The 14,777-nt window shown below is 34.7% G+C and overlaps 1 protein-coding gene across 1 annotated transcript; it reads right to left on the bottom strand.

Annotated features, from left to right (window-relative positions):
• Positions 1-12,730: 12,730 nt before the first annotated feature.
• On the bottom strand, positions 12,731-13,633 carry LOC116912236 (high mobility group protein B3-like). The gene is given in 2 exon segments (XM_032916212.1): positions 12,731-13,138; positions 13,141-13,633. Coding segments are annotated over 2 exon segments (600 nt in total). The 5' UTR covers positions 13,618-13,633; the 3' UTR covers positions 12,731-13,015.
• Between the last annotated feature and the right edge of the window lie 1,144 nt (positions 13,634-14,777).

Here is a 14,777-nt window from a genome sequence, read left to right as displayed (position 1 = left end):
ATACGCTCAGGGTACCTCCTCTCTATACCTGGTGATCCCTGGTGATCATAACATTGGATAAATTACTCACTGGAATCTTTACTGTAATTGGACTGTGCCTTGAAACAGCCAATTATCTCATGGCTCCTTCAATCTTATGACTTCTACTTTAATGGAATCTGCATCTTTAGCAACAGCTTTTCCTGGCCTCTTTTTCCTGGCCTCTCAGGCTACCAAGCCTCAGCTTCTCTCCAAAACTCCTGCAAACCTCCAAAAAAGACCATGTGGGAGAATTCTACATATTACCAAGTTCAGCAAAATCACAAGGTACAGCCTGTGTCTCCTGTGGACTATATTTCAATTTCCTGACATCGAAAAAACCTTTTCCCAACAGATTTTACCTAAAACTTACTGTTTTCTTCTGAACCATAACTGATTCTTCAGGCCCAGCTGATCATTATTATAAGTTCCATCAAGTCAAAGCTTTCATTTATTATTTCTGGTTTATTGTTTATCACATCAGATTCTTTAATCCCAGATAACAAGATCCACAGATTATTGATTGAATATTGAATGTTCCAGATAGAATGTCTTTCTTCTGAAATTTCAGAAGTCAGGCTCCATTGTCTCTGCATCTCTTAGTATAATCTTCTATGTTTCTACAAGAGTTCATCCAGCTCTGAACATTAAATGGCTTTTCTAGCCTAACATTGCAAACTGTGTCTATTATCCTCCCAAAGCATTGTCTAGTTCAGCACAAGCAGATAAATGCTTTCAAGAATACATTGGGATACAAAATTAACAGAAAACTATCAGTAGATCCTATGAGGATAGTCCTGAAAAGAAAAGCCTGGAAATAGGTACCATTTGCAATAGTCTTAAAAGTTTTGTTCGTGTGTGTGTGTGTGTGTGTGTGTGTGTGTGTGTGTGTGTGTGTGTGTGTGTGTCTTTATTTTGGTTTTCTTTTTCTTTTTTGCTAATGTTTTGATTTCTCAAGATAGGGTTTCTTTGGGTAGCACTGGCCCTCCTGGAACTCCTTAATCTATAGACCAGGCTGACCTTGTATTCAGAGATCCACCTTCCTCTGTCTCATGAGTGCTGGGATTAAAATTATGTGCCACAATCCCAACACAGTTTTTAACAGAAATAAAAAATAAAAAATTTAAATTCATATGTAGTCATAAAATACTCAAATATTTACAGCAGTTCTCAGTAAAATTAATTATGTTGGATGTAGCCATAAACATGATTTCAAAGTACATGTTGGACAAAGAATAGTAAAAACTGCATGTTACTCTCACAAAAACAAACACACAGATAAATGAAGTTGAATAAAGAATTTTACAGTTATAGCCTGGCCTCTCTTTCTAGCCACTATCTACTTCCTTTTTCACTTCCACTGGCACTCAAATCCTCCATACCTTCTATGGCATGATGAACTACAAACATGTAAAACTGTGAACCAAACACAGCTTTCCACCATCAACCTGTTTGTGCTAGACATTTCAGTTGCAGTCATATGAGACTAACAATAGAAATATAAATAAATATTCTTTTCTTATGTAGCTAGACTAAATAAGGTCTATGCTAAACAACAACAATAAGGAATTTTAAAGCAAATAAAAAAAGATTAAAAACACCAATAAGAGCTTTATTACTTTACAAATGCACACTGAACTACAGAGTATTGTTAGAGAAAAAGCTTAGCATGTGTGAGGTGCTGTATTAAATATTCAATACACAAACATGAAGACACAGATTAGCTGGATATGCATATGTACAATCACAAATAATTGTTCCCTTCTCTCCATCTTTTATGTAATGGTCCTTAGGATATCACCAATATCAATTGTATTTTCAGCAAGGGAGATGTAAACTTCAGGACTATTATAACTGGTAGCAAGAATGAGCACAGCCATGCAGGTAAATCAGCTCTTTTGTCATCTCCATTAAAAAGGTGACTTGTATATACTAGGCACTCTCTTGTTTCTCACCTCTGACGAATGGGATGGCAATATCATTTAATAAACATTCTATAAGTTCTATTTCAGTAGTTTTTAGAGTTTGTGCTTGAGATTTAGTAATAAAGACAAAAAAATTCTTTATAGTATATGGCTATTGGCCTGTTTGCTGCAGAAGTTCCTCAGCTAGAACTCCAGACTCAACCCAAATACTCTGCTACTCAATATCTCCCATGTGGCTCTCTGGTTATAACTCCAGACTCTGCTTCCCATTCTCTTCCCTTCGTATGTCTTTGACTTTCCCTGTGCTTCTGCTGTCCTTCTGTTCCACCTCCAGCCACACACTCTTTATCAAAAGCCTCATTCCTTTCCCATAGTGGGAGAGATTCCACAGTTTTCTCACTTGGAATCAAACAGCAACAGGATTAGTCCCATAGTGCTGTTAATTGCCCAGATTGAGAGCTATGTAACCTTCCCCAAGGCAAGTTGCTTTTTAACATGGTAATCTCAGAGAATAATCATCTGGGGCAAGTGAGTGTGAGATTTGAGTTGTACCTCTACCAGGACCCCTTGATTGAGACTCACAGAGGCAATGACAAATGCAGAAACAAGAGTTTTTATTGTTTCAGCACAGTGGGGTCTCTGCTTCAAGAGGGAAACAACCCTGAGCAGACTCTTACAGGGAATTTTATACATTTTATAAGGGCAGACTTCAAACAGTAATGTCAGAATTCAAACAACAGTAACTGGGCAGGCTACTATTGGTGAGGTGAGGAGAACTTCAAACTGATTTGAGGTCTGTGTACAATTCAGACTTTCCAAAGAGGGTCAGTTGGGAGTCACAGGTGGCTTTGTCTGACAGTTGGCTTGTAGTTGCTCTAGGAACTAAGCTGGAAGGGAGGGGTTTTAATATTCAGAGGTTTGTGGTGGAATTTTCCCACTAGCTTTAGATTGACCGCAACTCTGGCTCTTTCATGAGGACACCACAAACTTTTACACATAGAATGTGGGTATGTGGGCTATATAAATGATAATTCCATATATCCTGCAAGCTCCTGCAGTGGAGAATAGAGTGACATACCTTCATGGCCAGTTTATATAACATGTGTAGGGTTATATTACCCCAACATCTATTGAGAATATTGAGACTGGCTGACTTCTGACTCCATGACAGGCTTCAAACTGGGAGTTCAGGAGACTAGGCCTAGATTTTTTTTTCCTAGAACTAGGCAAGTCCATGTTAGTAAGTTACTGGAGAAAAAAAACAGGCTGCAGGTAACCAGAAACTGCCCTATTCCTGGCTTCAGGCAGTGATTCAGAATAGTTTCCAGGCTTCCCATCCCCAGCAATGGTTTTTCAATGTCCCCACAGCCCTAGCCAACCACAAAAACACCCACTCCCCTAGAGATCAAACCAATCAATTAAAATAAAGATCACTTTCCCATCCCTGGGATTTCCCTGGTGTGTTTTTAATTGGGCCTGTGAAATCACCTGGGCAACTCTATCTTGGTAAATGGTAGACCCTCACCATGCTGGACTTCTACAGAATAAAAAGGTCTTTGTTTTCACAAAATTTTTGAGTCTGGGGATATCATTCTTTGGGGGATCACAGACACTTACATTTTGTTCAAATATTTTCTACCAGTATTCTAATATAGTCTCTCATACGTTGCAATCAATCTCAAGTAATTTAAGAACCACATGATGAGCCTGAATGGTGATTGGGGACCATTAATTTCTTTAACAGCTCTATGGTGTTGGGATTTCAGAAATGGCTGTATTCCATACATGCTTACATATGTTTGAATACACAAATACAAATATCTTGATTAAATTTATTCTGTCATTTTCTAAACACAAAGTAACTCATTTTGAGGACTGATGTTGCCATCCTTATAGAATTTCCCCAAATCACTTCTGAGTTGAACCACTGGATATAACTGTGTAAGAGAATCTTGTTTGCCTCAATTGAGGTAGGGAGACCTCATCCTCTTGTTGATGGCACCATTGTCTTCCCTAGCTGGAATCCTAGACTCCTTAAGTAGAGATAGAGACTTGACTAGCAGAGTGAATTTATCCCTATCTCTTTTCTGATTGTGGATGTCCTGAGACCAGGTATTTCAAGATTATGTTGTTCAGCTCTCTTGCAATAGTTGACATTGAACTTTGAGCTAAAATAAGTTCATCCTTTCTTAAGGTATTTGTCAAAGCAAATAAGGGGTCTTATTTTAAATTTAATACTGGAAATTCAAAAATTGCTATCTTGTGTGTGAGTGTGTGTGTGTGTGTGTGTGTGTGTGTGTGTTGCGTGTGTGATTATAGAGAACTTTAAGATAACTTCCACTATGACTCAAATTACTAAAGTTATTTTATTTCCAAATTTCCTTTCTTGGTGTTTGTTTGAAGTAGTTTCCTCTGTGAAGCTCTTGTTGTTTTGGAACTAGATACATAGACCAGACTAACCTTGAATTCAAAGATCTGTCTGTCCCTGCATCTTGAGTGCTGGGACTACAATCACAAACAATTATGCCTACTCATTTTTAAATTTCTCTCACAATAAATTATGACACTATGAAAACAAAAGCATATTTGAGATCTAAGAGATTTAATGATTGCTCTGTCTGATTTTACATTTCAGCCCCTATGCCATCAGACAAAATTTTCTTGTGTGATTGATTCTGTTTAAGGATATGATTTACTTGCTTTTAGTGAACAGGTTTTTATGTATAATAATATTATTATTCACTATAAACTTGATCTGTGCATTCCATTTATTATATATAGTATATAAAGTTTCCTCAGAAAAATAAAAGTTCTAGAGGAATAACTTTGATTTCAGAACAAAATGTTAGCTAAATGATATAGCTGAAAATTGTGCATATAATGGATTAGTTTAAAGTTGTATATTCAGCAATTTCTGTTCCCTTTCTTCACTTAAAATATTAAATTCTGTTAAGAATGTCACATGTCAAAGACAATGATTGACACTTGGGAATATTTTAAGATTTATAATGAAGACATTTCTCTATTTTTGGGAGTACTAATACCACTAAATTATAACCTCACATCAAGAAATTAAAAAAAAGAAAAAAAACATTCTTTAAAGCCTGTAGTCACTTGTTGTACTTGTAAAAAAAAAAGTACTCCCAGTGTTTCAAGATTATTTTACCTCATTTAACAAATAATTATTGCATTTGTATTACAATTTAAATCTCTTGCTATGACATGATTTACCATATTTTCCTAGTTTATTCTAGATCAGAATAACATGAAAAATCTAAAATAGTTATTTAACTTTCATACATTTATGCAAAATATAAAAATAATTTTAAAATAAAATATAAATAAAGTTTATATATTAATTTTAAGTATGAAAATTACATCCCTGATTGGAACAAGTTACATTGTTACATTGTAAAATGTTAACATTATAAAATGTCAAAGGAAAAAAAATCACAACCTTACTTTCAAATCTTGACTTTATCTCCAAAGAAGAAAATGTAAGCAAGCATACACTCAATTATAAATATATGGAAAGTGACTACATTGTGTCTCAAGCCTGTGGATTGAAGTATATGATAATTTGAATGAGAGTGTGCCCCATAGGCTCATAAGTTTGAATCCTTGCTTTCCGTTAAATGACTATGGATAATAATATGGTGGTGTGATCTTGATGGAGGAAGCATGCCATTGGGGATAGGTTTTCAGGTTTCCAGCAACTATCTTCATATTGAATTAGCTTTCTGCCTCCTTCTTGAAGATCAAGATTTGAGGTCTCAGCTGTTCCTGGAAACAACATGGACTCTAGTGCTCTGAAAGTGAAAAGCTAAATTAAATCTTTCATTGGCTTTGTGTGCGTGTGCGTGTTTGTGTGTGTGTGTGTGTGTGTGTGTGTGTGTGTGTGTGTGTGTGTGTGTGTGTTTGATAACAGTGACTTCTTTTTTTTGGAAAGGTGTCAAATAACATAAAAAGACCCAAATTACCATGTTTATACCACTGTCAATAATTAATTTAAATATTTATTATAAAGATATTTCTCTGTCAATATGATAAGTACATACAAAATAGATGCTGGTTATATAGTTAATATAGATGAGGTATTAATACAACCTCAATAATTTCAGTACTAGTCTGACTTGGAAATTTCAAAAGTCATTTTAGGTTCCAGTGAATGAGCTCAGGAGGTTAAAGCACTTGCTGAGCAATGCTGATGACTTAAATCCAACACATGGAAACCTCAGTGGAAAGTAAATAGAAACTCCCTATAATATTTCTTTGAGCGCTACATGGCACCATAGCATGCACACAGCATTAGATGAACATACCCATATTCAAATACATCACATATACACCCTGAAACACTAGTCACTAAATTGTAAATATCCTATGAGAAGTATTAGGCAGATAGTTCAGTGGTCAAAATAGATGCTTGGAAATATGAGGATGTGAAATCTGATCCAAAGCACTCATATAAAATCTAGTCATGGTGGTACAGGTAAAGACAAGTGGATCTGGGGGAACTATTAACCAGAGAACAACAAAAGAAAATAACAATAGTCACTTCTTGAATATACAGAAGAAGGACAGAGAGAGAGAGAGAGAGAGAGAGAGAGAGAGAGAGAGAGAGAGAGAGAGAGAGATTCACAACTCTAAAAATTACTGATATAATAAATTTATTGCCACTCATCTTTGAGTCTGAAAATAAGTATAATCAATCATAGAAATGTTTTTTCTTTAATCCCAGATACTAGTAATATACAAATGAAGAAACTATTCTTATATAATCTTTTGTTTTGATGAGGTAAGAACATCTCATGAATCCAATAGCCTTGTTCAGAATGGAGTTTATAAAAACAGGATTCAGTCTACTTCTCGGAAATAAGAAATAATTTGTCATTGGATTTTATTCAATAGATTACTAACTTCCAAAAGAGGCTTTTAAAGGAGGCAGTTTACACAATTGCCTAACAGCATAGAAAACAGACTTTCCAAGGTGTGGAAAATTCATACAGAGCACATTAGTCTCACTTTCTAATAAATTTGGCAGAATATCATCTAAAACTCGATCTTAGTTCACAATGCCCCCCCCATGAATATCGTTTCAGAAGAGAAGACTAACATGTTCTGTTTAAGTATAATTCTTAGAAGGCACTAGCATTTACTTAAAAATATCACAAATCAGATTACTTAGGTAGAGTTCTTAAAGTAACTCAGTTATTAAAATGATACTATGAGTTAATATTATCATAGCTGAACTGTTGGTTTTTCCTGAAATTACTGTTGTTCTTTCTTTCATAAAACAAAGATTTGCAGAAATCACAAAAGTGTGTATTGTTCTTCATCAAGAAAGATTTTATGGGATGTAAGAGCAAAGTTAAGCTTCTTTTAAAAGTTGTCAGTGAGAAATCTGTGAAATGATCAGAATCAATATATAGCCAGAGATTGCTAAAGTAGTTTGTGAAATTATAGAAAATGTGTTCACAGTCTGATTAGAAATATTCATAGAATAGTAAACATTCAAATGTTAATGAAGTCTATAAAGTAGTTTTGGGATTACAGCTGATTTTATTATTTATCTTCATGATATTTACTTACAGATTTTCCTAGTTAAACACATAGTCCAGTGTTCGCCATTGATTTAAAATATCCTATTGTCTTCACTCTTCATGTCAGGCTGTTAAACTGTTTGGTGAATAAAGCTAAGGCTTCTAAGTTGTGCAACCAACCACTTTAGACGACTTCTCATAGTTCTCATTACTACTATTTAACTGGTCATCTTATCTTTGTTTTCTTACACCCACCCCCAACACACTCTAAATTCCTGTGCAGCTTACCATTCTCTCTTTTTGTTCAAATTATTTCATGTAAAACTTTGTGATGATGTTGAGAATGTATGCCTCTATTATTTCTGGAAAAGTAAATTATAAACTTGCCATATATTTCATGTAACTGGAAATGATGGTACTATCAATATATATAATAATTTCAAAAAAGAAAAAAAAACATTATGTAACTTTTCCACATAAGTGCCAGCAGCATAACATTTACTTTCTTTTCAAAAAGGGTTTCACTGTAGGTCAAGTCATCCCTGAACTTCTGACCATATGCCAGCTACAACCTCCTTAGTATTTCAATTGCATAAACAAACACCAATGTCAAACTATTGAGTTTGTGAAGTTACTGGAACTATTTAAGTAACAATTTTGTTTGACATGAAATGGACACAATATTTAATGATATTGGAGTGGGAAGTCCATAGGCTACAGGCTACAACTGTAGATTTGATTTGGGGTAAAACTGTGAAGCAAAAGTGATTCAGAGTAGTGCCAACTTTTAGCTTTCTAATAGCATTTGTGCTATAATACCAGTGTAATATCAAAAATCATGCCATTTCTTTGGTTCTTATGTATATTACCAATAAATGATTAAGTAACTGTTTATTACTGTGTATAAAAACATGGATAAATGAATGTATAGATGTTTCTAGCTATGTATAAAAGGTTCATGTATATTAAGAATTGAAGAAATTCAAGAAGATAGCAGTTAATAAGTTTAATATTGTGCCACTTCAATGTTCCCTTTAATGGCCTCAAAAATTAAATGTATTTTCAAATAAAACTGTGTTTGCTACATGTCCCTTACTCTAATTATGGCCTGAATTAATTAATTACTGTTAGTTACACTAGTCATATTTTTATTACAGTTGTGTGAGTCCCCTTAAAATTACATCATACATTAAAATATACCTGAAAGGCAATTTCAGAAAACAGTGTGACACAGAAATAAGAATATGTACCTATAATATATTTTTAAGTGAGAAAATATTCAAAGTAATCAACAGTTAAAATTGGATGTACAATGTATTTGGAGTTTTCTTACCTATTCTGCTTTAAATCACCCCCTTCCTTTTTTTTTTTTTTTGCTTTTTTTTTTTTTTGTTACAGGAAATTCAGCTTTTTGAGCAAGTGATGTAAACTGACAGCTATACTCAAAATTATTGATTAAGCAATGCTTTAATGGTAAATCAATTAAAATATTAACATTCTTCTGAACTCAAAGAGCCTTACACATACATTTTAGAAAAAGATCCTACAATAGAAAGATCATTCTGAACAAAAACCCTTCAATCAATACCTTGCAGGGAATAACTCTCACACATTTAAACTGTTTCTTAAATGTTTAGTAGTTTCTCTAATAATAGAGCTACTATTTGTGAAAATCAGGGTGTTTTGTAAATTAAAAAGGATGAAATGCTTTGGATGCTACTTAGAGAAGTATTAATGATACACAGTAAAGTAATCTCCTTATTAAATGGCCTATATCTTCTTAATTACTTGGAGTTAGAGTAATCATATTTTTATTTCATTTGCACGAATCATCTCAAAATTGCATGTCATAAATGAAAAAGCTGGTAAACCGAGCAATTTAACTGTTACATTATCAGCACATGCATAATGCTTTCTATATGGCTGTTACTCCTTTAAAAATACAACATTTAGTGTGTAAAACAGAAGACAGAAACATGATTCTTACAAAATAATGGTTACATTTATTTGTACTTTTCTATTTTTTTACTATTTCTACTATTTTTAGAGGTTATGATATAATTACATAATTTTCCTCTTCCTTTCCTCCTTCCAAATCATCTGATATACACTTCTTGCTCATTTTTCTCCAAATTTATGATTTCTTCTTCCATTAATTGTTATTACTTATATATGTGTGTGTGTGTGTGTGTGTGTGTGTGTGTGTGTGTCTGTGTGTGTATGATGAAATATATACATTAAAAACCTGTTCAGTCCCTTTCCTTTTAATCATCTTTAATTGTTTTTTCAAGTCAAGGCATTTTTCCTGTTCTGGCCCACCCCCTGACAGACTGTCATCCCATTACTCTTTTATTCAAGAAACTGTCCTCCCACACCTCAGTCTACCCCACCCTACCCTCCCAGGCCTCCGCACTCCTGGGCCTCAAGTCTCTCAAGGGTTAGGTGAGTCTTCTCTCACTGAGACCAGACCCTGCAGTCCTCTATGTAAGTATGAAGGGACTCTGAAGAGCTAGGGTATGCTGCCTCATTGGTTGCTAAGTGTCTGAGAGATCTCAGGAGTCCAGATTACTTGGTACTTCTGGTCTTCTTATAGGGTGGCTCTCCTCCTCATCTTCTTACAGTCTTTCCCTTATTTCGGCCACAGTGGTCCCTGACTTCAGTCCAGGGGTTGGATATTTTCAACTGTCTCAGTCATCTGCTTGTTGGGTCTCTCAGAGGGCTACCATGTTAGGCTCCTGTCTGTACTGTTCAGTATCTTTAATGTTCCTTTCATGTTTTCAAAGATGACAACTTAGTATTTGATGCTCAGTAGTATAATCTTAATTGGCAATGTCTAATTTCTCCTCCTCTAGGTATTTCTCAGTTGCTTTAATTTTTTGTGTTCGGTGAGAGTTCCGGAGACATGCCTAACTGTCTATGAACCCTATCCACATCTGTGCTTTTGCAGTTCATATTTATGCACTCACACTGGTGAGAATATAATTTATATATAAAAACTAATATTTTATGGGTAATTTAGTTTCTTATTTGCATTTATTTATCTGTTATTTATTAACTGTGCACACACATAAACACACATGTCTGCACATGCAAATATTACTTTATGCATGTTGTGTTAAGAGGACAGTTTTCAAGCATTCATTCTAACTTATGTCCTGCGGATTGAACTGGGGCTATCCAAATGATTATAAATACATATTTATGGAGACATATTCTTTCCATATTGCTGGTCCAACACTTTTTACTTTTGGTATAGCTGTTCATGCTAGAGTATGTTGTGGATTTAAAAAATTAACACTTATAATTACCAAAATGTCAGTAAGATTAATCCACCTTATTTTATATTATATGCATAATATAGATAACATATGCATTTTACTGTAATGGATAGTTATCACTATTTTAGAGATCTGGGAAAGATTATTGTCTCAAGTAATCTACATTTATCCTAAGGGAATTTATATGATGAAGATCATAAAGTATTCATTGTGTGAATTATTAAATAAAATAGTTTGTTTCATTTACTGATGTGTTTGAATACACATGCACACAAAGAAAGACACACACACATACTATATATATATAGTAATAGCATTTATAAATTATAAAAGAAAAAACAATTTACTTTGTGTTACAAAAGTTGTCTTTTATATTTATTTATGTGCATGTGTGTTCTTATTTGTATGGATATGTTCATGAATGCAGAAGTCCAAAGAAATCACAGGTGATGAATCTCACTGTAAATAGCAGCCAGAAGTACTAGGAACTCTACTCATCATTTCTGCAAGTGTAGTATGTATTTTTAAATTCCAAGCCATCTCTCCAGCCCCACAATACTTTTTCTTTTTGTACTCACAGGAATACTACCTCCATTGTTTAGGATGGTTTATGCATACATATCACGATGTTATTTCTTCTATAGTATACTGTGTACTTGTGAATTTATATTCTAAACTCTATTACTTCCTGGAATATACATAATTGAACACATATAAAAATAATAGTCCCATCATTATTGAGATACAAGATCTTCCAAAGCAAAGGTATGGGACCATGGAGAAATGCAAAATTCAAGTGATAAGAATAAGTTCTGCAAAGACAATTTGTCATTCAATCTTATCCTCTCGTTCGACAAATAGTACTGTAGAAAGACCAGATAAACAAAACCAATTGCTGTTTGTTCATTCTATTAATAAGTCAACATTAAAAGTTTTATGAGATGAAGTTGGATTGTGTTCAGGATTTCAGAGCAGACAATGATGGCATCTAGAAGAATTATAAGTCTCAAATTTTACGTGGATACAATATAATGCTGAAGGTAATTTCTTAATAATAATATGAGCCTCTCAGGGGTCGTTGCATACATGTTTTATTTTTACAGGATTTCCTAAAGTGATACATTTTAATATATTTGTATTAGAGCTTCATTTTCATTAAAAGAAAGTTTAATCTTGGCCAGTAGTAAGTCAGATGGGAAAAATGTAAATGAAGTAAAATGTAAACTTTATTGAACTTTTTCTTGTTTTTGTTTTTATCATCAGATCCAAAGTGTTAAATGTACTCACTGGCAGATAATGTCATGGCAAACAAATAAAACTTTGAATGAGAATGAGCATCCCACATTGTTATCACAAGCCTGATTCCAGCTGAAGTTTTTTTATTTTTATTTTTATTTTTTTTTAAAAATGTAATACTGTTTATTTAATTTCAAAAACATTTCAGCATTCTAAATATACAAAAAATAACAGAATGTTGCAAATTGGGTTTAGGTACAGAGGGTCCTTGACCTTCCTATTGATGCAGTAGTTCTTCACTTTGCTGACAACGATGAGTTCTACAGTTGCTTTAAAAAGTTTAAAATCTACTGCACTTAACTAAAGGAAAAACTCCAAACACTTCTCATGCCAGCTGACCCCTCCCAAGCGCCTCAAGAACTAAGAATGTCAGCAGAATGCTATGCCACTATGTACAAAAACAAGACTACCTGAAGCTAAATGGATGCCCACCGCAGTATCAAAAGGTCCAGCCTCACAGTGCACGCCCTGAGCTACGGCCCCCCTCTGAAAGGCATCTCCCCTCACAGCCTCCACGCCGAACAAGGAGCATTAAGAATCTGTCTAGGTTGCTTTGTTCTCTTTACAAACTATAGATATGTACAGCTGATAACTCAAGATTTCTAGCCAATAGCCATATAGTTAACACTACCTTACGAGTTGAGAACAAAATGCCAGAAAAAATCTTCAAATGCCTTGTCACCCGAACAGCAAAGTGCACTGAAGTGAGGAGTACGAGAGAGTGCCTTTTCTTTTTAAAAACGTTTGGAGCCATGTACAACTTTGATACAGTTTCAGTGCGCTACAGACACCCACGGCCACTTCATGTAAACCACTAACACTTTGAGAAACTACAATATGATCGTGATCAAATTTTGTAATTAAACCTAACAAGGGCAATAGACACGACTCAAATAAGAGATGTGTCAATCACAGCGCTCTCCTACTCTAAGGTATTCACAAGGAGACAGAGTTTTTATGCATCTTCTTCCTCCTCCTCCTCCTCTTCTTCTTCTTCCTTCTCCTCCTCTTCTTCCACCTTTTTCCGGGCAACTTTAGCAGGACCCTTGGCGCCATCAAACTTCCCTTTAGACTTATATAGTCAGCAACATCCTTCTCATACTTCTCCTTCAGCTTTGCTGCCTTGGTCGTGTAAGGCTGCTTTTCACTGTCACTTAAGTTATTCCACATCTCACCCAGCTCTTTGGCCACATCTGCAATGGAGATGCCAGGGTTTGCAGATTTGATCTTCGGGCGGAATTCAGAGCAGAACAAGAAAAATCCAGACGGAGGTCTTTTGGGGGCATTCGGGTCCTTCTTCTTTTTGCCTCCTTTAGCTGACCCATAATCTTTCATTTCACGATCATAGCGTGCCTTATCTGCCTTGGCCATCTTGTCAAACTTTGATTTCTCTTTGCTAGACATCGTTTTCCACCTCTCAGAGCACTTCTTGGAAAACTCGGCAAAGTTGACTGGAACCTCTGGGTTTTTCTTCTTGTGTTCTTCCCTGCACGTCTGCACGAAGAAGGCATAGGCGGACATCTTGCCCTTTGATTTCTTGGGATCACCTTTAGCCATCCTGACTGTATTGTTCGCCGGTCTGGGCAATGCCAGTTTGTTTTTTGTTTTTTTTTTTATAACTCATTAAATATTGCTTTAAAAGAGAAGTATGTAAAATGTGAAAATAACACATGGTGTGTATCACTCTTTTAGGAAAAATGTAAAAATTCCATGAACTTGTATTTTATCGTTGTGCATTTAATCAGATTCTGTACTGTCATTTGTGTTTGTTAATTTTTATTCATAACATAAATGCAAAGGTAAAGTCCAATTATGTGACACACAAATATAAACAGACTCATATGCACATACTTATAATTCTACACATCATACAACCAAGTATTTTTATTACCGAGTATACGAAGAACTAAAATATCTGATTTAATGTCGTTTTTTAAAAATTTTCACGTGTGTATTCTCTTTTGCAGGGCAGTAATGAATGTCATAGAAGAGTTAAAAAAAACTATTATAAAACTAAAAAAAATGTTTTATTTTATTTCGATTGAGAAAATATTACATGTACATAAAAACATATCAGCACATCAACTAAATGTCACGATCCATTCATGTTATCTAATCCAGAACATACTCAGACTCAGGTATATTTTCACTTTCATTATATTTTATATCAAATATCAACTTCATCATACATTTAATATTTGCTGAAAAGGAAGGAAACATCAGAAATTTGAGTGTAGCATTATATATGTATAATCTCTAAAAATTGAATGGTTGCAAACATGTGTCCTGATTTTCTTTTCTTTTCTTCTTTTTTCTTTAAGTTTATTTGATATTTACATTTCAAACATTATCCTCTTTCCTGGTTTCCCCTTCAGAAACCCCCTATCCCATTCCCCCTCCTCCTACTTCTATGAGGGTGCTCCCACCCACCCACTCCCTAACACCTCCCCACAATGGCATTCCTCTTCACTGGGGCATTGAGCCTTCACAATCCCAAGGACTTCTCCTACCATTGATGCCCCCAACAAGGCCCAACCTCTGCTAGATATGAGTCTGGAGCCATGGGATGCTCCATGCAAGGATGAACATTGGTATTGATCTGTCTTTTCATAACATTGTCCACATTATAAGAATAAATCAGAATTAATTACAGTATGTGTAAATGTCCCAAACTATTGCCTGGAAAGAGGGAACATTGGCGTTTCCTTCTTTGTTTC

Source organism: Rattus rattus, chromosome 11 (assembly GCF_011064425.1).
Source record: "Rattus rattus isolate New Zealand chromosome 11, Rrattus_CSIRO_v1, whole genome shotgun sequence".
Lineage (NCBI taxonomy): Eukaryota > Metazoa > Chordata > Mammalia > Rodentia > Muridae > Rattus > Rattus rattus.
Note: the sequence above shows the minus strand (reverse complement) of the source record. Positions and strands in the feature narration are given on the sequence as shown.